The 20,598-nt window shown below is 43.4% G+C and overlaps 1 protein-coding gene across 4 annotated transcripts in view; it reads left to right on the top strand.

Annotated features, from left to right (window-relative positions):
- Positions 1-2,083: 2,083 nt before the first annotated feature.
- Orc2 (origin recognition complex subunit 2) overlaps positions 2,084-20,598 on the top strand; it is a 39,880-nt gene continuing 21,365 nt past the window's right edge. The window contains exons 1-7 of one of the 4 annotated variants that reach the window (XM_052749512.1): positions 2,084-2,281; positions 5,658-5,706; positions 6,693-6,796; positions 7,687-7,830; positions 12,817-12,906; positions 17,427-17,516; positions 18,136-18,167. In XM_052749512.1, coding sequence (XP_052605472.1) covers positions 6,700-6,796; positions 7,687-7,830; positions 12,817-12,906; positions 17,427-17,516; positions 18,136-18,167 — 453 coding nt within the window. In that variant the 5' untranslated portion in view covers positions 2,084-2,281; positions 5,658-5,706; positions 6,693-6,699. Of the gene's footprint in view, positions 2,282-5,657; positions 5,780-6,692; positions 6,797-7,686; positions 7,831-12,816; positions 12,907-17,426; positions 17,517-18,135; positions 18,168-20,598 lie in introns of all 4 variants that reach the window. The other 3 variants (XM_052749511.1, XM_052749509.1, XM_052749510.1) reach the window with 3 other exon arrangements.

Here is a 20,598-nt window from a genome sequence, read left to right as displayed (position 1 = left end):
ACCCTAGATACAGTGACTAGCTAAATTCCTACAACAGCAGGGGACAGGGTGTGCAAGCCCGGAGGACCCTGTGACAGGAAGGGACTGAGGGATGCTGGGAGGACCTGGCAGTCAGCCTCCACTTTGATATGTTAAATAGGCACCTCAGCCTTTTGTCCCAGTATTTGAGAATTAGACACTTTCTTACCTATTTTCATTCTTCCTGGAAAACTTCAGCTTTCACATTTGACTTCAACCAATTAAGGCTGTAGGTTTCAGTTTAAAGATGTCTTCCTTTAAGGAAACTGTCCCTGATTCCTTCTGGTCTTTTAATGAGATACTCCTGTGCTCCAGTGTTAGGGACATAACTTAAAAACCATTCTGTGTAACGTAGAAACCATTTTGTGCAACTTGGAATAATAATGTAATGCATGTGAAATAGAAGTCTGCCACCAGGTAGCTCGGATAAGAGCTAGAAGCAGGCCACCCGGCAGCCCAGCTACCAACCGACGGGCCTTGATATGCTAAAAAAAAAAAACAAAAAAACAAAAAAACCCAAAAACTTAAGGTGATGTTGGTATGATAGTGAACCAGCCACAAGTTGTGAGCCCTCTTGTCACAAAGCCCAGTGAAATGATAGAAAAATTGGAACTTAGTGTTCTTTAGGACCCCACTGCCACCATGCTCCCTAAACAACTGTTTCTAGCCTGTGTGTCTGTTGATACCCATGGGCAAGAGGACTTGAGGCTGCGTGTCCCTGGCCTCAGAGATCGTCTCTGGGCCCACACAGGCCTGCCTGTCAGTGCTAGCTCTTGGCTTCTGCTCTCAAGGACCCCCGGAACCTCCACCAGTGCCTGTCTTCCCAGGCTGCAAGCTTCCAGGGCGTCCTTACCAGAGAAAAGTCCCCAGTGGAACCTGCATGGGCATTTCTGTCCAAACAACTGTTTCCAGCTTGGTGAGATGTCTGTTTAACTTTTATATTAGCATGACATAAAAAATGTTTGCGTGGGTGGTTGGTGGCGGCGCATGCAAGCGAAGACAGGCGGATCTCTGAGTCCAAGGCTAGCCTGGTCTACAGAGCGAGTTTCAGGACAGCCTGGGTTACACTGTGAAACCCTGTCTTGAAAAAGCAAAAAAAAAAAAGTTTGTGTGAATAAACCGAACATATTCGAAAGACAAATCTTGTGCAGTCATCCTCCTCACAGAAGCCAAAATAAGCAGTTAGGTAATCATTTTACAAAAGTTACAGTCCTGGGAAAAGGCAAAGGGGCTTCAGGGGTCAGCATTTCCTGGACCAGTTTAACAGGCTTAACTTCCTGGGACTGTCTTAACAAACTCAAGTTGGTGACAGCCACGGTTGCTTTGGCCAAAATGGAGTCACTTTAGTTGCTAGGATCTTAATTGCCGAGCACCTTACAGCTCATAGGCCAGTGCTCTCCGTAGTCAGTTATCACTCTAGCTACCTTATTGTACCACTTTTCTCAATATTGTCTGGTCAGTATCTTCTCATTCAATTATCCGAGGACAGAGGGATCTTTTATCTACTTGAGTATTGTATCCTTATTGCTCGGTACTAAGTGTACTTTGAAGTGAGTCCAAATGACGTAATCCTGTTAGTGAACAAATACCTGCTCTGTATCCCGGCCAGGTTCATTCCTTTTCCTCATTTTCTCTGTACAAGCCCCCCTTTCCACCTCGTCTCTTCACTTCATTAGTTGTATGATCCTATCTCCACACTCATGCCCTGGCTTCTCCATCCCGCAAACCCCTGAGATTCCTTTGCATCAAATAAGCCAAACTGTGGCGTTCTTTAAGCGAATCCATTTTCATTATCTTTTTCCTCGGGGTGGCTAGGCTAACGACATTAAGATTGCCATAAAAAAAAACCAATCAATCGTGCCACCGAGAACGATCCCCTAAATCGAGAGACTCGGATCCCTTCCCCCGGAGACGGAAACGGAAGAGACGAGGAAAGCCCCGGAACCCAGTATGTGGGGATCTATTTTCCGGCTGAGCCAGGACCCCTGGCTCGTGTCAACGGGTCTGCGGGGCTGTCGCTCTTGCCGACTCGGCTCCTTATTGGTCTCTTAGGGCACCGCCCTCCCGGGGGGCGGGGCGAGAGAGCGGTGCGCTGCTCTCACCTCCCGGCCGCGCTGGGCTCCGGGGTCGGGCGTCGGAGCTCCCCGGAGAAGTCGGCCTCCCTCTGCGGTTCCCGGGGCGGTCTCCGGCGGCGGGCGTCCTGCCTGGCCCGGCGTGGGGCCTTCGCGGCCGTGCTCCTTCCCGCCAGCCCTGGACTAGTGAGGTGAGTCCGGGTGCGTCGGTGCTGCAGCCCAGGCTCGCTGCGCGCTTCCCCAGGCCCCCGGCAGGGCCGCCGGCTTCGCTTGCTCGCGCACCGCGGCGGGAGAAGGGGAGACCGCGGACCGCAGCCCCTCGGGGGCGTGACTCACCCGTGAGAGGCGCTGTCTGCGACAGCCACGCGCGTCGATCTGTCCTGGGGCGAGAGCTCCTGCACGCAGCACGCCTGCGCCCCCGGCTAACCCGGCCCTCTAGTTGGAAAGAGAAATGAGCAGGACCTGTAAGGAAAGGAGCAAAGCGCTCTAGCAGAGGAGAGGGAACTGTGAGGGCTGTGGCCCCAAGGGGTCCCGGGATCGAACGACTGCTGAAGTCTGTGCTGTCATTCCCGCTGGGTGCCCTCACTCCGCAGTCGCCTTGGGACAGTGCTGGGTTGTAAAATGTGTTTACTCCCAGAGGGAAGCGCATTGCTGCTAACACTTGGTGCTGCTGTATTTGCCTTGTTGACTAGGGAGAGAGAACTGGCCCTTTCACCCCACAGATGCTCACTGGGAATATCTATTTCATCGGTTGCTTGTGGGTGGGTGTGGTTTGGGCATCCTATGTTTGTGGATGTCGGTGCTTATGTGCGGGTAGTATGTGGAGGGCAGAGGTTACTTTTAGATGGCTTTCTCGATTGCTGTTTTTGTTGTTTACTGAAGCTAGGTCTCTCACTGAAGCCCGCGCCTTACTGGTTTGGCTAGCCCAGGTAGCCAGCTTGCCTCAGGGATCCCCATTCTCTGCCTCCTCAGTTTTGAGTGCCCCTCAAACTTTTAAATGGCTACAAGGACCTCAGCTTCCATTCTGACACTTGTGGGACAAGTGCTTTTATCCACCGAGCCATCTTCTCGGCTCCCCGTATTCATATTGTGTGTGTTTGTTAGATAGTGTTTTTCTCAGGAATTGTTGGAAAGGAGAGTTCCTCGTGAGGTTTTGGTAGAAATTTCAATTGGGGTGATTCTGTTTGTACTGCATAAAATATCTTAAACTTAAAAACGGATATGTTGTCGGGGCGGTGGTGGCGCACGCCTTTAATCCCAGCATTCGGGAGGCAGAGCCAGGTGGATCTCTGTGATCGAGGCCAGACTGGTCTACAGAGCGAGATCCAGGATAGGCACCAAAACAACACAGGGAAACCCTGTCTCGAAACAAAACAAACAAAAACCTGTATATGTTGTATACATAAATGCATTCAGATGCAAACTAGGCTGAGTCGGGCTGCTTAGGACAGGCATATCCAGCGTTTTTTGACATTTTGATACAATGTTGCTGTCTCTACAAAGTTCATGGGTAAGAACATCATAATTCAGTTACCCCAAAAAATAAAAAATTGCCAAAAGAACTCATAATGTTTACGTTTACAATTTTGTGTTGGGCTGCGTTCATGGCGCTCGCCTTGACCACACGGGGCAGCTCACCTTAGTAGGTGATGAAAAGTCTAGATCTGGATCTGGTGGCTGTGATCCCACTGCTCTTGAAGCTGAGGCAGTCGCATCATGAGTTCAAAGCCAGCTTGTATTACAAAGTGAGACCATCACAAAAGTAAATTAAGGGACTGGGACTGTAGCATGATTGATGGAGTGCTTGGCTTAGCATGCTAGAAGCCCTTGCACCATATACGTATATGGATACGGTGCATCCATAGCACCATATAAGCCAGGCATGGTGGCGTAGGCACCTAGCACTTGGGAGATGGAAGCAGAATCAGAAGTTCAAGGTTCTCTTTTGGTTGGAAGCCAGTCTGGAATTCATGAGATCATTGCTTCTCTCTCTGTGTGTCTGTCCCCCCCCCCCCCCCTCTCTCTCTCTCTCTCTCTCTCTCTCTCTCTCTCTCTCTCTCTCTCTCTCACACACACACACACACACACACACACACACACACACACACACACACACACAGAGTAAAGATAAAATGCAGTAGGTATTAGAGAGATGGCTCATTTGGTAACGTGCTTGCCTGGCAAACCTCAGGACCTGAGGTCAATCCCTAGAACCACATTAACAGCAACAACAACAACAACAAAAACCCCAAAAGATTTGGTGCAATCCTAGCTGTTGGGGAGGCAGAGACATTCCTGGGGCTTGCTGGTCAACCAGCCTACTCTACCAACTCTACGCTAAAAAGAGATCCTGTCTCAACAATAAGATGAATGACTCCTGAGGAATATGACATCAGAGGTTGTCCTCTGATCTCCACACGTATACATACACAATAACTACCACAAGGAAATTGCCTGTCATAATATTTAGTTACCTAGAATATTTTTATAAAAGCCTTAAAAATTCACTCCCATGAATTCTTTAGCTTTGCTAATGAAAATTATGTACCAGTCTTCTGTGTTACCCCACCACCACCCTTTCCTCTCATTGCCCTGAAGTTCAGAGCCAAATGTTCTGTTTTATGATGACGTGTTATGAATAGTTTTCAGAGAGCAGAACAAGCAATTAGGGTAAGATTTTTTATTCAGTGGCAAGAAATGCTTTGCAAGGTAAATGAAAAAGGAACAAACTATATAATCAAGTGATCAGGAATTTAGGAGTCAGTCAAAACTGATTTCCAAATGTGTGAATTTTAACAAATCATTTAATATTTAGCTGACCCCCTATTTATAAAGTGGAGCAGTTGCACACATACACAAATATGTACTTGACTCTTACTTAGTTCCTGGTGTATCTAAAGGCACTGATACAGTATCTCAAATATAGTGCCTGCAAAAAACAAAACAAAACAAAAAACCCTTTTCATTCAAGTTTAAATTATTAGTTTCTTCATACAGATACTGTATAGATGCATTACACATTTTGTTTAATATCCTTGGATTCTCTAGAAAGCAGCATTATGACTATAAAATGACCCAAGAAGGACATGCTTTACTAGATGCGGTTCTGACTATATGGATGAAATTTATTGTTTTTCCCTACAAAGTATAGTCTCTTAGTGCTCTGAAGGTGAAATCAGAATAACTGTAAAGAGCTGGGCTTGGTGGCACTTGCTTATGATCCCAGCACTTGAGAGGTAGAGCAGGAGAATTTTGAGTTCAAGGCTAGCCTTGGCTACATAACAAGACCCTGCTTCACAACAACAGGAAACAAAGTGCTGAAAACTGTATGGAGCTCATAAGTAAGGCTTAGCTTTCTCCTCTGGCCTTCCTCTTGCCAGTCTAAATGTTTTCCTCAGTCTTGGTTTCTTCAGCCTGTTACTATTTTGTCCTCTTTATGCCGTCGTAGCAGCTTTAGCTTCTTGGGGACAATTGTCTATGCACCATGTTGTTACACTGCTTGACTTTGGGGGTGGGGTTACCCTGTTGCGTTCCTCTACCGACTAACTAACCTTGACTGACTTCTAGTTGCAGGTGACTGAAGTTTCAAGCTGCAGAATGCATAGCGCCCTACAAGGTGAATGAAAAAGCTACACAATTGTGCTGGTTATTAAACAGAATTTTGCAACATTTAGCTATCTTTGTAATAAGTAAGTTGTGAGAGCTAGTCATTAGTTTTTTTGTTGTTGTTCTTGTGTGTTGCTTTGTTTTTTTGCCAGAGGAAAATGCAGAAATGGGATTTGTGAAAGCATGTTCTAATTTGGTTTCCTGTTGCATGGTAAAGACTACGACCAAAAGCAAGTTGGGAAGGAAGGGGCTTGCCTTCCATGTCCCAATCACAAGCCATCATTGAAGGACATTGTAGGCTGGTGTTTCTTTCCCAATCCCAGCCACCAGTCCCAAATAACCAACACAGAGGCTTAATATTACTCATAAATGCTCTGCCAATAGCTCAGGCTTGTTACTAGCTAACTCTTACATTTAAATTAACCCATATTTCTTTTTTTTTCATTTTTTATTTATTTATTTTTCTATTATCAGCTTGATACAGTATAAATTCTTATCCTAATAGTGAAATGTTTCATTGAGGCTTGCCCAGTAATTGAGTAAAACCAGAACTTATTATAAGCCACAGTCATCCTAGGGTCCCCCCTGCTATATAGCCTCCCTGGTTCTGTGGGTTGCAGTCTGATTGTTCTTTGCTTTATATCTAGAATCCATTTATGAGTACATACCATGTTTATCCTTCTGCTAACCCATATTTCTTATCTGTGCTTTGCTATATGGCTCATGGCTTGTTGCCGCCACATTTTTTACACGTGCCCTGCTTCCTCAGCCTCCTCTGCGCTGTTTCCCCTGACAGTTTGGCTTTCCTGCCTAACTTTATCCTGTTCAGCTGTTGGGCAGTCAGCTTCTTTATTAAACCAATCACAGCAGAACATAGTAACAGAATAGTGCATGGTATCCCTACCTTTAAACATATTAAGTAAATATATGTATTCATTTCACGAATGTTTATGTGGTATGAATTCTTCATCCCATTGACTTACTACTTTTGTTTAGGTTGGCCATGATGAACACACTGCAATTAAAGGAAGCTAAGGTCCTGGATGTTCAGTTTGTGGGAGATGATGATGTTCTCAATCACATTTTTGATAGAGAAGGAGGTATGTGTGATTGTACAGTTGAAGGGATGCTTATGGATCACATCTTTGTTGTTACTTTTCAAAACAGGGTTTCTCTGTGTAGCTCTGGCTGTCTTGGGACTTGTTCTTTAGACCAGGCTGGCCTTGAACTCACAGAGATACACCTGCTTCTGCCTCCTGAGTGCTGGGATTAAAGGCGTGCACCACCACTGCCTGGCAGATCATATCATTCTTAAAAACATAATACAGAATATTTACTCTAGCAAGACTAAATAAATTTGCTCTGATTTTTTTTTTTTTTTTTTTAGTTTACTTCTTTTGAAGTCTAATTGATACTACAAAGCCTTATCCAAAATGAAATGCTTAGTGGTGGCGGAAAATCATAATACCCATTCACCCCAAGTAAACTTTCTTTTTTTCTTTCTTCGAGACAAGGTTTCTCTGTAACAGTCCTGGCTGTCCTGGAACTCGCGTGCGCCACCACGCCCGGCTCTGACTTAGTACTTTTAATGAAAGATAAGACATTGTCTTCCCCACAGCTTTATGTACTGATTGTGCATTTAGTGTGGTTTGTCTGTCTGTCTGCTGACATGTAACATGCGCATGGTGGTCAGAGGACAACTCTCTGGAAATGGTTCTCTTCCCCTGTGCGTTCCGTCAGGCTGACACGGTGCACAGTTTATCTGCTGAACCATCTGGATGACTCCAATGTAATATTTAGAAAGAATTCATGCCAGCTGGTGGTGGCGCACGCCTTTAATCCCAGCATCCTGTGGGAGGCAGAGGCAGGCTGATCTCTGAGTTCAAGGCCAGCCTGGTCTACAGAGAGAGTTCCAGGACAGCCAGATCTGTGAAACCCTGTCTCAAAAAAAAAAAAGAATTCATACCTCTTGTTTTGTATATTTTTATAGGAACTAAATTAAAGAAGGAGAAAGCTCAGCTTTTAGTCAATCCACAGAAAATAATAAAGAAGCCAGAACGTGAATTGGAGAAGAGTGACCAGGAAGTCTTAAAGGATCAGAACTATGTGGAAGTTTTGGGAAGAAATATTCAAGGTATTCAATGGGGGTAACATACATTCGGCTCTAAGCTAGTAGCATGAACTGCTTTTCAGGATGCACAAAAATAACCTGGTAGGTTGGAAAGTGGTATACTACAATTGTGTGTCAAGTCTAAAAGCATTCCCTTCAAGCTGTTTTTGCTGCATTTTTTAAGGTTTAATTTTTTTTAATTATGTGCACATGAATGCAAGTGCCCTCGGAGGCCAGAAGAGGGCATTGGCTGGGGTTACAGGCGGGTGTGAGCCTCCCAAAGAAGAGAACTAACCAGTTCTTAGTCTGTGACCCTCTCCAACTCAGCCTCCTGAGTAGTGGGACTATAGGCATGTATCATCACGCCACATACAGGCACATCATTGTTTTTAGAGGAGAAAAGATATTTTAGTTCCCTGATTCAGAGGATTCAGTCCATGGTTGGTCTGTGTGGTAATCTTGGGCAGAGCATCATGCAGGTTGGTAGCATGTGCAGAGGAGAGCTGTTTGCTTCATGAAGACAGGAAGCAGAGGATTGTTACATTACAAATTAGGTCACTTGGTATTGTTACTTTGATCCTCTCTTTTGAAATAGAAGGAAAATTCAATTCAAGGAAGTAGTGTTCTTACCTAGGCATACTCACAATGTTGTTCTTGTTTTTGTTTTGTTTTGTTTTGTTTTGAGATGAGGGTCTCTCTATATAGCCCTAGCTGTCCTGGATCTCACTATGTAGACCAAGCTGGCCTCAAACTCACTGAGTTCCTCCTGCCTCTGCCTCCTGGGTGCTGGGATTAAAGGCGTGCTTCCAGGTCCAGCTCCTTTAAGCAATTTTTGAGTGGCTGAGGTGGGAAGATCCCAAGTTCAAAACTAGCCTAGATAAGATAGCAAGTGTATCTCTAATAATAGTCAAAAAGTCCTGGGGACATGGGTCTCCTGGTTTCCCTTATGTGTAGTAGAATATTATTTTAGGGTGTGTTACTTTTGTTTATGTTGCATTTGTTTAACTTTGTGAAGCTGTGTTACTGTGCCTGTGTAAAACACCTGATGGTTTAATAAGGTACTGTCCAATAGCAAGGCAGGAGAGAGGACAGGTGGGGCTGGCAGGCAGAGAATATGTAGAAGGAGAAAACTGGGAGGAGAGATCTAAGAGCTAGCAGCCAGAGAAGGAGAAGGACTCCAGGGGTCAACTACACAGTAAGCCATGGACTAAGAGTAAAATTTATGCCGGGCGGTGGTGGCGCATGTCCTTAAGTCCCAGCACTTGGGAGGCAGAGGCAGGCAGATCTCTGTGAGTTCGAGGCCAGCCTGGTCTACAGAGTGAGTTCCAGAATAGGCTCCAAAGCTACACAGAGAAACCCTGTCTCCAAAAAACAACACCAAAAAAAAAAAAAAAAAGAGAGTAAGATTTACAGAAGTAAGAGAATGGGAAAAGCCCAGAGGCAAAAGATAAACGGGTTAATTTAAGGAAAGCTGGCTAGAAACTAAGTCAAACTAAGGCCGGACATTCATAATTAAGAATAAGCCTCTGGGAGTGGTTTATTTGGGAACTGGGTGGCAGGCCCCCCAACAACACTTAAGTCATCTCTGTGTCTTTTCTTCTTTATTTATTGTACTTATCACTCTCACACTTAGTACTGGCCAGGGGACTACTCCAGGTCTCTCTTGCTTTGGAAATGATAATGCTTCTTATCGTCTTGTACCCAGTGTTAAATGACCTCGTGGTTTAGTTTCCCTGGTCTAAATTCTCTGTAGCCCAGGCAGGCCTTGAACTTGGAATCCTCCTGTCTTGGTCTTCTAAGTAGCTGGGATTATAGGCCTGGAATACCAGCTCTATTTAGGATTTTTCAAGAATGAATCCAAATTTAGTTCAGCTCAGTGAGCCACACTGCCCCTCAGTAGGTGTAGTGAGTATTTAGAGACTCCTAAGTATTCCTGACTAGGCAGTTGACACTTTTAGGGTGCATTCTGTGTAGAATTTTGACGGCTTCTGTTAGCCTAAGAGACTGAAAACAGTATTCAGGGTTAGAGAACAAGAACAAGGTATAATGAGATATTAGATACCATATTTATATACGAACTGAAAAAAGACAAGACGACAGACTTGCTTTCTTGGTTTAATTAAGTTTTTAATTAAGAGTACTTCCAGCAGGGGCTGGAGAGATGGCTCAGAGGTTAAGAGCACTAACTGCTCTTCCAGAGGTCCTGAGTTCAATTCCCAGCAACCACATGGTAGTTCTCAACCATCTGTAATGAGATCTGGTGCCCTCTTCTGGCCTGCAGAATACATGCTGTATATATAATAAATAAATAAATAAATCTTTAAAAAAAAAAAAAAAAGAGTACTTCCAGCAGATAGATATTTATAATGTGATTCTTTGAAGGGCCACAGACTTTTGTAATACCGAGTTTTTTTCTCACACCTTCCCTTGTTAATGCCTATTTAGCTAGACTGGTGGCATGGGGTTTTTAATCCCAGCCACTGAGGAGCCTGAGCCAGGAGGCCTGCTGCCCTGCATGAGTTCAGGGCCGACCCGGCTTGGGTAGTGAGACCTATCTGAAAAAAGTTCAAAAGATCCAAGAGTCTAGCTCAGTAATAGAGCGCTGGCATAGCATGCTTGAGACCTCAGAGAATGTGGAACCATTTCCTGTGTGTGCCCTCTGTTTGTCATGTGCACATAGAAATTTACATTATAAAGATTTAGTACTTTTTTAATTGGGTGCTTCTATGTGTACATGCACCTATGTGAGTGCAGCTGGCCTTACAGGATGTTGTGAGCAGCCCCACTTGGGTCCTCTGCAAAAGCAGTACACAGTCTTAACCACTGAGCCATCTCTCCAGCCCCAGCCTTGAACTTCTGACCCTCCTCCTGGCACCTGTGTTTCTACCGTGCCTGGCTGTGTGCGTTCTTCCTGACAAACCCAAGGCTTTGTACGTTCCCAGCAAACAGTTTATTTACTGGGCCGCGTTCCAACCATCCTCACTTTCCTTTTTAAGGCAGGGTCTCTTATAAACCCAGAGCTTACTGGTTATGGCCATATGGTTATATGGCTAGAATGACTGGCCAGCAGGCCCCAGGGGTCCCCTGTATCCGCCTCCCCAGCACTGATCACAGGTGTGCACTGCAATGCCTGACTTCTTATACGCACGCTGGGAATCTGAACTCAGGTCCCCATGTTGCATAGCACACAGCTTACTGACTGTACCATCTCCCCAGCCCCTACTGAACATTCTTTTCTGACCTCAGAGACCATGCCATCATGCATGTACTATAATTAACCTGTTCCCTGTTGTTGGACAACTGGATATTCCAGGCTTTTGCTTTATTTTCATGTCAAATCTCTAGATACATTTATTATTTCTTTTGGAAACTTGGTTAAAGAAGATACTGTTCTAACATGCCCAGGTGGAATCAACATTTTTTTAATATTTTGACACAAGAACATAAGGTCGTGTATATATATTCTGGGGAGGTGCTTTGTCATTGATCCAAACCCCGGTCACCTATTTTATTTTCTCCCCTGTACCCCTTGCCAGAAAGGGTCTCGCTATATAGCCCCCACTTACCTAGAACAAGTAAAAAAGATCCACCTGCCTCTGGCTCTCAAGTTCTGGGATTAAAGGCGTGTGCCACCACTGCCTGGCAAAAAAAAAGAAACACCAAACATACATTTTTTTAGGTAACGTTTCATGTATTTATTTTGCGTGTGTTCAGATGTGGAGGTCAGAGAACATCTTGGGGAAACCGACTCTCTCCTTCCCACGTGTGGGTCCCAGTGATCAATGTCAGGTTGCCACATTTCACGGCATGTGCCATGGCCCTCTGAACCATCTCACTGGCTTACCTTTTAGAACACAAGGGCGTTTAACCAAGGATCTTTTCTTTTCCTCCATTGACATTTTGAGACTTGGTGTTGTGTAGTCTAGGTTGGTTTTGAACTCCTGACCATCCTGTCTCCTCCCCAGTGCTAGAACTGCTGTCATATACCACCACATCCGGCTCTAACACAAAATCTTTAGGAAGAGTAGAAAAGAAAAAAGCCTGCTAAATAACAACGTTTTCTGCGGTTAGTTCCCAGGGGCTCATGCATTAGAATGTGGTACCCAGTGTCTAATAGGAGTACTACCTCAGGAGACACAGCGGAGACTGAGCAGTGCAGTACTTACCATTAGAATGAATTAAGATCCATCTCGAAAGAACTGGTTATAAAAAAGGGAACGTGTCCCTGGATTGCCCCGTGACTTTCCATGTGATACTGTCTAGGGAGCTCTGACAGAGGAGCTTATGCTAGCTCCGTGTCCAGGAAAATGGACACCTTTTATTCATAAGTTCCTTCCCTGGGGTTTTGTTTTCTTTTTTGAGGTTTTATTTGTGTGTGACTGTGTGTGTGTGTGTGTGTGTGTGTGTGTGTGTGTGTGTGTGTGTGTGTGTCTGTGTCTGTCTGTGTGCCTGTCTGTCTGTGTGTCTGTGTGATAGCAGAGGGCATTGGATCTGCTGTGGATACCTGATGCAGGTGCTGGGAACCAAACTCGGATCCTCCAGAAGAGGAGGAAGCATTCTTAACCACTGCCCTGTCTTCAACTCCCAGGGGTTTTATTTTACTAGGTTAACAGAAAACTAGTAAAGGTAACCTTACACACGTTATTAGTCCTTTTACAACTCAGTTTTTACCTACTTGGTTTAATTTTCATAGTCTATTAATCTCTCCAGTCTGGAAAAAAAATCATTGTATCTATAAATAGCATGTTTCTTGTGTTAATGTTTAAATAAGCAAGATTAGTTGGTTTTTCTTATTGTGTATATGAAAATATTTTGTATGTAAATATGTTGGTAAACTTTTATGAAAGGTATGAGGGGTATAACTTTTTTTTTTTGGTTTTTCGAGACAGGGTTTCTCTGTGTAGCTTTGCGCCTTTCCTGGAACTTTTAGATTTTTAGCTATTTAAAATTTTATATTTTTTCTTAACCTTCTTGCTTTTTCCTCAGTGTGTGTTACATTTTCTTTTTCAGAATCCTTGAAAAATGGCTCTTCTGTAGATGGTGGGAATAAAGTTTATTCATTTCAACATAGAAAACACTCTGAAGAGATGGCTAAATTAGGTATGTTACTTTTCTGTTTCCTATAAGTCATTGTAGACTAACACCACATTCTCATGATTATCACCTTATTATTTTCCCTAAAAGAACAATGAAATAAATGGTCTTTATAATTTAGAGAATGAGACATTTCTTTAAAGAATGATGTGATTAGCTGGTATGATGTCATGCACCTTTAATTCCAGCACTTTGGACATAGAGATAGGAGTATCACAAGTTTGAAGACATCCTGAACTGCTCTTCCTTAAAAAGAAAGGCATTTATATAATAATGATAAAAGTTATTATGACCAAGTACTGTATGCCAGGATCAAGTGCAGTGCTCAGAATATACATCTACCTGCCTGTCTGTTTAGAGGAGCCTGTAATGTGTATTAAACTCACAGATACATGACAGAGCCACGTTTAGATTTCAAAGCTTGTACCGTTCTATTTCTGCCCAGGCCCCATAGAGTTGTGTGTAAGCTACAGTGGTTGCTCGAAGTAGAAAGGCATTTTTTGGGGTTGAATCATGGAAGGTTGCAATGCCAATTTTTGAAGAATTAATAGAAATTTGTGAAGAATTCAGGAGGAAAGGGACACTGAATTAAAAAAATGATCAGGGGGCTGGAGAGATGGCTCAGCCATTAAGAGTGTTAGCAGCTCTTCCAGAGGTCCCGAGTTCAATCTCAGCACCCATATGGTGGCTCACAGCCATCTATAATGGGACCTGATGCCCTCTTCTGACAACCAGATATATAAACAGATAGAGCACCGTATACGTAAAGGAAATAAATTAAATTAAAAAAAAAAGACCCATTCACATTTCTGCAGATCACCGGATATGAATGGAGCATGAACTGGAGAATAGAATCTATGAAGATGTTTTAGAGGAGAGAGAGGGGGAGGCCTGCATCTCAAGCAGGGTGTATGTATTTCATTTTGGGATAGGTTGTGAAGTCACTGGATGGTTTTCTTTTTTAATAGCTTCATTTATTTGTGTGTTGATGGCTGTGCATGTATGGGCACATGAGGACCACAGCATGTGTGTGTAAATTCAAGGACAACCTGTGGGAGTTGACACTTTCTGGCATCATAGGTCCTGTCAGTCAGCTCAGGTCATCAGGCTTGGTGGCATGTGCTTTTACACACCGAGCCATCTCGGAGACCCAGTCAGGGCTGCTTTTAAGGAAAGACGTTACCTGAGCAGATTTGTAACTGAGAAAGTGCTTGTTGTAGTGTGAACTGGGTATTTTTGGAGTACAAATAGGTGTGCGAGAGCCAGAGCGAAAGTGAGAGCTCTGATGAACTAGAGTCAGAAAAGAATGGGTTCCAGAATGATCCTGTAGTTTCTGGAGCTAACATTTGATAGGCAGAAGTGCTGTGGATCAGAATGGAGCAGGGAACTGTCCCGGCCGCTGGGCTTTGTAAAGGTTATTGTACATGTTGAATTAAGGCAACCAGGAGGAATTTGACCCTCTCTAGTTGTGGATTGGTGATTGTCTGTTCTTTTTCCTCTTCAATTCTTATTTTATTAACCAAGTGCACTAGTGCATCCTTGTAGTCCTGGTACTAGTTACACTAGTTACTCTAGTAACTAGTACACTAGTTAGAGGCAGGAGGATCAGAAGTCAGGACTGTTCTCAGCTACAAAGTAGCTTTGAGCCCAGGCTGGGCCACTCGAGGACCTGCCTCCAAAAAACAAACAAAATTAGTTAACTGCCCTTTTCAGTGTTTCCTTTGCATTTAATAGTTCCTTACTGTTGGGTAGAAAGCTGGAAGTGGTGGTATGTGCCTGTAATTCCAGCTAGGCAGGAGGCTGAGGCAGGAAGCCTCAGACACTTGAAGGCTAACCTAAGCAGAATAGTGGAAGACTTCCTTAAAAAAAAAAAAAATCCAACCAGGCAGTGGTGGCGCATGCCTTTAATCCCAGCACTCGTGAGACAGCGCCAGGCGGATCTCCGTGAATTCGAGGCCAGCCTGGTCTACAGAGTGAGTTTCAGAAAAGCCAGGGCTACACAGAGAAACCCTGTCTCAAAAAACAAAACAAAACAAAATCCATTTTTTATTTCAATATAAAACCAAATGCCAAATGATCTCTAGGCGGTGGTGGCGCATGCCTTTAATCCCAGCACTCGGGAGGCAAAGCCAGGTGTATCTCTGTGAGTTCAAGGCCAGCCTGGTCTACATAGTGAGTTCCAGTATAGCCAGGACTGTTTCACCAAGAAACCCTGTCTCGAAAAACATAAAAACAAACTAAAAAACCAAATGATCTCAGCTAATTGTGTGAACTTGTATGACATTTTTGTTGATAGACAGTTTTCCTACCCCCCCCCCCCCAACTGCCCCCCATCCTGTAGATCAGAGTGTTTCAATCCAAAAATGTCAGTTTTTCTAGAGAGGACCCGAGACTGAGCCATAGGCGTTCCTGGAACGCTGCCAGGGATGAGGACAGTGAAGAAGAGATGGGGTAATCGCCAGAGCTTCAGGGTTGAGAACAGTCAGTCATTGGCGGCCAAGCGGAGGGCTGATTTCAGGGAAAGCATTCTGTTCTGAAGTTTTTCTATTAGCATACACGATTATATATAATAATGGCTTTCATTATGACATTTTCATACATGTATATCATTCCACCCACATTGACCTTTCTTGTCCCCTTCCCACTCCTGCTGGTCCCCCCCTTCCCAATTAGTCCCCCTTCTACTTTAATCAGTCAATCAATCTCTCTTCTCTCCCTCCCTCCTCCACTCTCTCTTTCTCCCACTAATGAGTATAATTAAGGTTATTTACATGGGTGAGGGGTTGTTTATGAAGACTGGGCAGCTTCCCAGGGGTTATAGCCCTGAAAGAAAAAGTCTCTTCCTCCCCAGCAGTCACCTGAAGAGTCTCGGGACAGACAGGGCGTTCTGAGCTCCCCGCAGTAACTACCTTAACTGCTCTAAATCCTCAGGAGAGTCAGGACCTTTGGAGCCCCTCACCCTTGGTGACAGACTGTTGACGGGTTCCGTCCTGGGCTGGTCCGGTGGAAGGAATCGCAGCTGCTAAAGCTCATGCAGCACCTGTGTTGGGCACGGAAGATGGCGTTGCACTGCCCTCCGCCCTCCGCCCTCCTCCCCGGCTCCCCTGCTTCCTGCTTTCTCTCAGAGGTGGTGCCTGGCCCTGGAGCTGGTGATGCTGTTGTGGCTGAGCAGTTAGCTGTCACTTAGGCTTAGCACTCAGGCCACTTGGGATCTCTGCAGTAACTGCCGTCTACTGCAAAAAAAAAGCTTCTGACCAAACTCAAAGGAAGTCTTAAAAGACAAGACCGTAAAAAGCAAACCAACTATAACAGCAGCACACACCAGTGGTTTACATAGAGCAGGAAATTAGGAAAAGGAAGTGCTTGTCCATCTTGTGGAGCATCTTAGCTACATTTCAAGATCAGAAGATAAAAATTCTAACACTAAGGAAGGGCGTATGGGCCAGTCAAATGGCCTAAATTTAAATACAGATACTTTCTCCACTTAAAGAATAAAAGAAATAGGCTGGAGGGTGTCTCAGTAGTTAAGGGCAGGCACTGTCTTTGCAGAGGACCCAGGTTTGGTTCCTACCTCCCTCATCAGGTGCCTCACACCCACCGGTAGCTCCAGCTGTGGGGTATCTGATGCCCCAACCGCTGTGGGCACTTACAGACATAACACGCACAATTCAAAACGATAAAGATGAATCTTAGAATAAAAGAAATAAGATAAACCTGTTTCCTCACGTAGGCTCATTTTCCACATGCTTGTCACAGTGAGAGTGTAAGCATCATTAAAGTAAAGATTTGATCGATGTTTTATTTAAAATGTCACCTAAAAGACAACTTTTTCATTTGGTCCTTCACCAAAGAGGCAACCATCTGCTAAACCCCATATTCTATTTTATGAATCATTCATGTTTTAAATACAAGAGCACCAACCACTCTTTATGGAAAATTTAAAATTTTAACTACATACAGTTTTCACTTTTAGATCCCAACTTCTTGCCCTGCATCAGCTCAGGAGGTTGTGGCTACAATATATATATAAGAAAAGGAAGGCAACCAGGCAGTGCACACCTTTAGTTCTAGTACTGAGGAGGCAGAGCCAGGCGGTATCTGTGAGTTCAAGGCCAGCCTGGGCTACAGAGTGAGATCCAGGACAGGCACCAAAACTACATAGAAAAACCCTGTCTCGGGAAAAAAAAAAAAAAAGGCAGTACTTTTTTTTTTCTTTCATTTTTGTTTTTTTGTTTGTTTGTTTTGGTTTGGGTTTTATTTTTTTTGAGACAGGATTTCTCTGTGTAACAGACCTGGCTGGCCTTGAAATCACAGAAGTCCGTCTGCCTGCCTCTGCTTCCTGAGTGCTAGGACTAAAGGCGTGTACCACCACCACCCAGCTATCAGTACTCTTAATATGGGTAGACTTATTTGTCCTTCTGATAAAAGTAATATGCAGGCTTTTGTTTTAAAGAGCTCATATGAATGAAAGCTACTTCCCTCTGTATCTGATGTTCAACAATGGTGATTTCCCCCCTTGATTACAGCTTTAGAACTAGCAAAAAAGCCAAGAAAAATTGTTCCAGTTGACTCAAAGAATGTTCCTGAAATTATGAAAAACGCTCAGAAAAGCAAGGGTAAGACACCATCATACTTCTTTGAAGAACTTTTGTAGTTGCATCAACATGGTCTGTGTTGCTTTTTTTTTTAAATCTTAGTGAATTTTCATATATTTTCTACTCTGAAAATTCATTTAACAGAATGTAATTTTAAAAATCCCATCCACTTTAATGTGTCTATATTTATCAGCATCAATATCAGATGCAAAAAGTCATCTGTGCATCTGACATGGTGATAATTGACAGGGGCACCTAAAAACAGTCATTGGTCTGAGTTAGCCAATGTCTCATGGAAGATTTGGCTTTGGCACATACTATGAAATAAGGCTTTTAGAGTTTGGAAGTTGAGTGGCTTGTTACTTTTGAATGACGCATTCCAACCGAGATAAGCAGTACACTTTCTAATCAAATGAAACAGACTCAGGTTTTTGTTTGTTTTCTTAAGTCAAGAATGCTACAAAATGTTGTCACTGGTGGGAATGTCTTAGAATTCCTAGTGATCATCAGCCTGTGGTTAAATGAGAGCTCAGTAAAATACGGCGGCCTTTGTATACAAAATACAACTTTGCTTTCAACAAAACTAGGTCATGATCTAAAAAGAGAGATTTGTACTAAATGTGACTTTTGTTTCATTTAGGGCACTCTACTTCCGAGAAAGTTCAGCTGGAGGTAAGCAATTGATAAAGCAGGGAACACCAAGCAAGACGTGATGAACAGTAGCTTTTCCTCTCTTAGTTTCAATGAGTATTGTAGTTGAAGGGCTATATACCCTGGTTATATACCAGACTATGAAGAGTCTGAGTTTCAGAAAAAATCAAATGACTTACTGAGTTCATCTCACTTGGAACAAAACTGGAAAGTTAGCCCAGGTTTTTCTGTACATAGCTGCTGTGTGTTCTTTCTGTTGTGACACGGCTATCCTGGGTATTTTAACTTAGAACTGGTCTAAGAATTTCATGAGTTTGGTTTTGTGTTTATATATAATGTGCTCTTATTTCTTGGAGGATGGGTCCATTAAATCCATTATTTTATACTTTTATAATGTATATTTGAAATCTCTGTTGGCTTATTCACTCCAGGATAGCTGAAAGGAATCCATAGTTTTTGTCTCCTTTGTGTTTTAGTGATTTTTTTTCCTTTCTTTCTTTTTTGTTTGTTTTTTGTTTTGTTTTGTTTTAAGACAGAGTTTCTCTGTGTATCCCTGGATGTCCTGGAACTCGCCCTGTAGATTAGGCTGGCTTCAAACTCAGGGATCCACCTGCCTCTGCCTCCCGAGTGCTGAGATTAAAGGAATGTGCCACCACTGCTTGACATTTTGGTTTTTTCCCTATGTCTTGTCAAGTGATGGTACCTCGATATGGGTAAGCCTCAGTGGTGGGTGTATCCAGCCTGTAATGACTATAGAATTAGACATGCCTGGGCTTAGGTAAAGGGACTCATTCAGGAAGAAGTGAATACAGATGTTCAAGACCAAGGTTATGGCCTGGATAGCACAGCCCTATGTAGGCAAATGGTAGACGTGTCAGAGCCACCATTGACTTTAATAATGCTTTTCTCATTGTGTTACATCATTATAAAAGAAAAACTGGGCCAGTGAGATGGCTCTACAGGTGAAGGCGCCTCATACCAAGCCTGATTGATGACCTAAGTTCTGTCTCAGAACTCCATGACCAAAGGAGAGAAGCAACCCCCGGGTTTTCTCTGACCTTCACATACATACAGAGACTACACACACTCCTGCCTGTCTACCCCCTCAGTAAATAACTAATGTGATGTTTCTTTCATTTTCAAAAAAGAAAAAACAAAACTTTTTACAGCTGGGCGGTGGTGGCACACTCCTTTAATCCCAGCACTCGGGAGGCAGAGGCAGGCGGATCTCTGTGAGTTCCAGGCCAGCCTGGTCTACAGAGTGCGTTCCAGGACAGCCTGGGCTACACAGAGAAACCCTGTCTCAAAAAAACAAACACAACCGTTTTTCTATGATTTAAGCAAGATTAGAGATACATTATAGCATTCTGACTATGTCTTATTAGCTGCAGACATTAGAGAGCTCTACTTCTTACTAGATACAATAGATACAGTGTTCTGAAGAACGTACTTGAACATCTCCCTGAGGGAGTTCATGGTAGTGTCTCAGAGGATGGCAATCCTGAAGGCTGTTTTATACTACCAGGTGACCTTGCAACCTGAGTTTTTCCATGTTCTATGTACGCAAACATGCTGTATCTTTATAAAAAGGAAAAAGAAACTTCTAAAATGTGAATATTTATTACCGCACACCTGGACAGTGGAATGTAGTTATTGTCATGCCTGACTTTAAACTGTTGGCTGGTATTTTGTTTGGACTGAAACGCGTAAATGACCGCACCTGTCGCAGAAAGGACTATAGACTGTCTCACTTGTCTGTATCCCTGTGGGTGTGCCCTGTATTTGTCAATTCTGTTTCACAAAACAGAGGAAGTGCTCAAATTTGTGCTCAGTAGGATGAAAGTCCTCTGGTTAGGTTTTTATTGAATTTCTGTTAACTGAGGAGAGGGGGTGAACAAGCTGTTTGTCTTAGGGAGTAATCTTTATCTTCATGAAAGAATGGTTTATGTCAGCAGACTAGAAAAACTGATTTATAGAAATTTCCTATAACCAACAGGCAATACTAAGTCGTGTTTTGAGGGGTGTATTAGAATTTTTCAAACTTATTTTGAATGGGTGTTACAAGTTCTCAGACTTGATAATTTAGCCATATAGATGTAGATTATTTCAATTCTCAATCTTAAAATAACTTTAGTAGGATGTACCTGCACTTTATAAAAATGAAATAGGGCTTAAAAGCACTTAACTGCTCTTACTAAAGACCCAAGTTTGGTTCCCAGCACCCGCAAGGTGGATAACAATTGCTCATAACTCCAGTTCCCGGGGTATCTATCTGACGACTTCTGACTTCTTCAGTCTCCTGCACGTATGGTGCACATACATACACACCCAGGCACACATACACATGAAATAAATGCATACTTTTTTATAAATAAAGTAGAAGGGAAGGAGCACCTGATATTACCAGAAACTTTGGAGTGTCCTGTGTTGGGTGCCATGTTCCCGCTAGCAC

The sequence above is a fragment of the Peromyscus californicus genome, unplaced genomic scaffold, assembly GCF_007827085.1.
Source record: "Peromyscus californicus insignis strain IS unplaced genomic scaffold, ASM782708v3 Scaffold_21__1_contigs__length_65335640, whole genome shotgun sequence".
NCBI lineage: Eukaryota > Metazoa > Chordata > Mammalia > Rodentia > Cricetidae > Peromyscus > Peromyscus californicus.
This window is presented reverse-complemented; position numbering and strand designations above follow the sequence as displayed.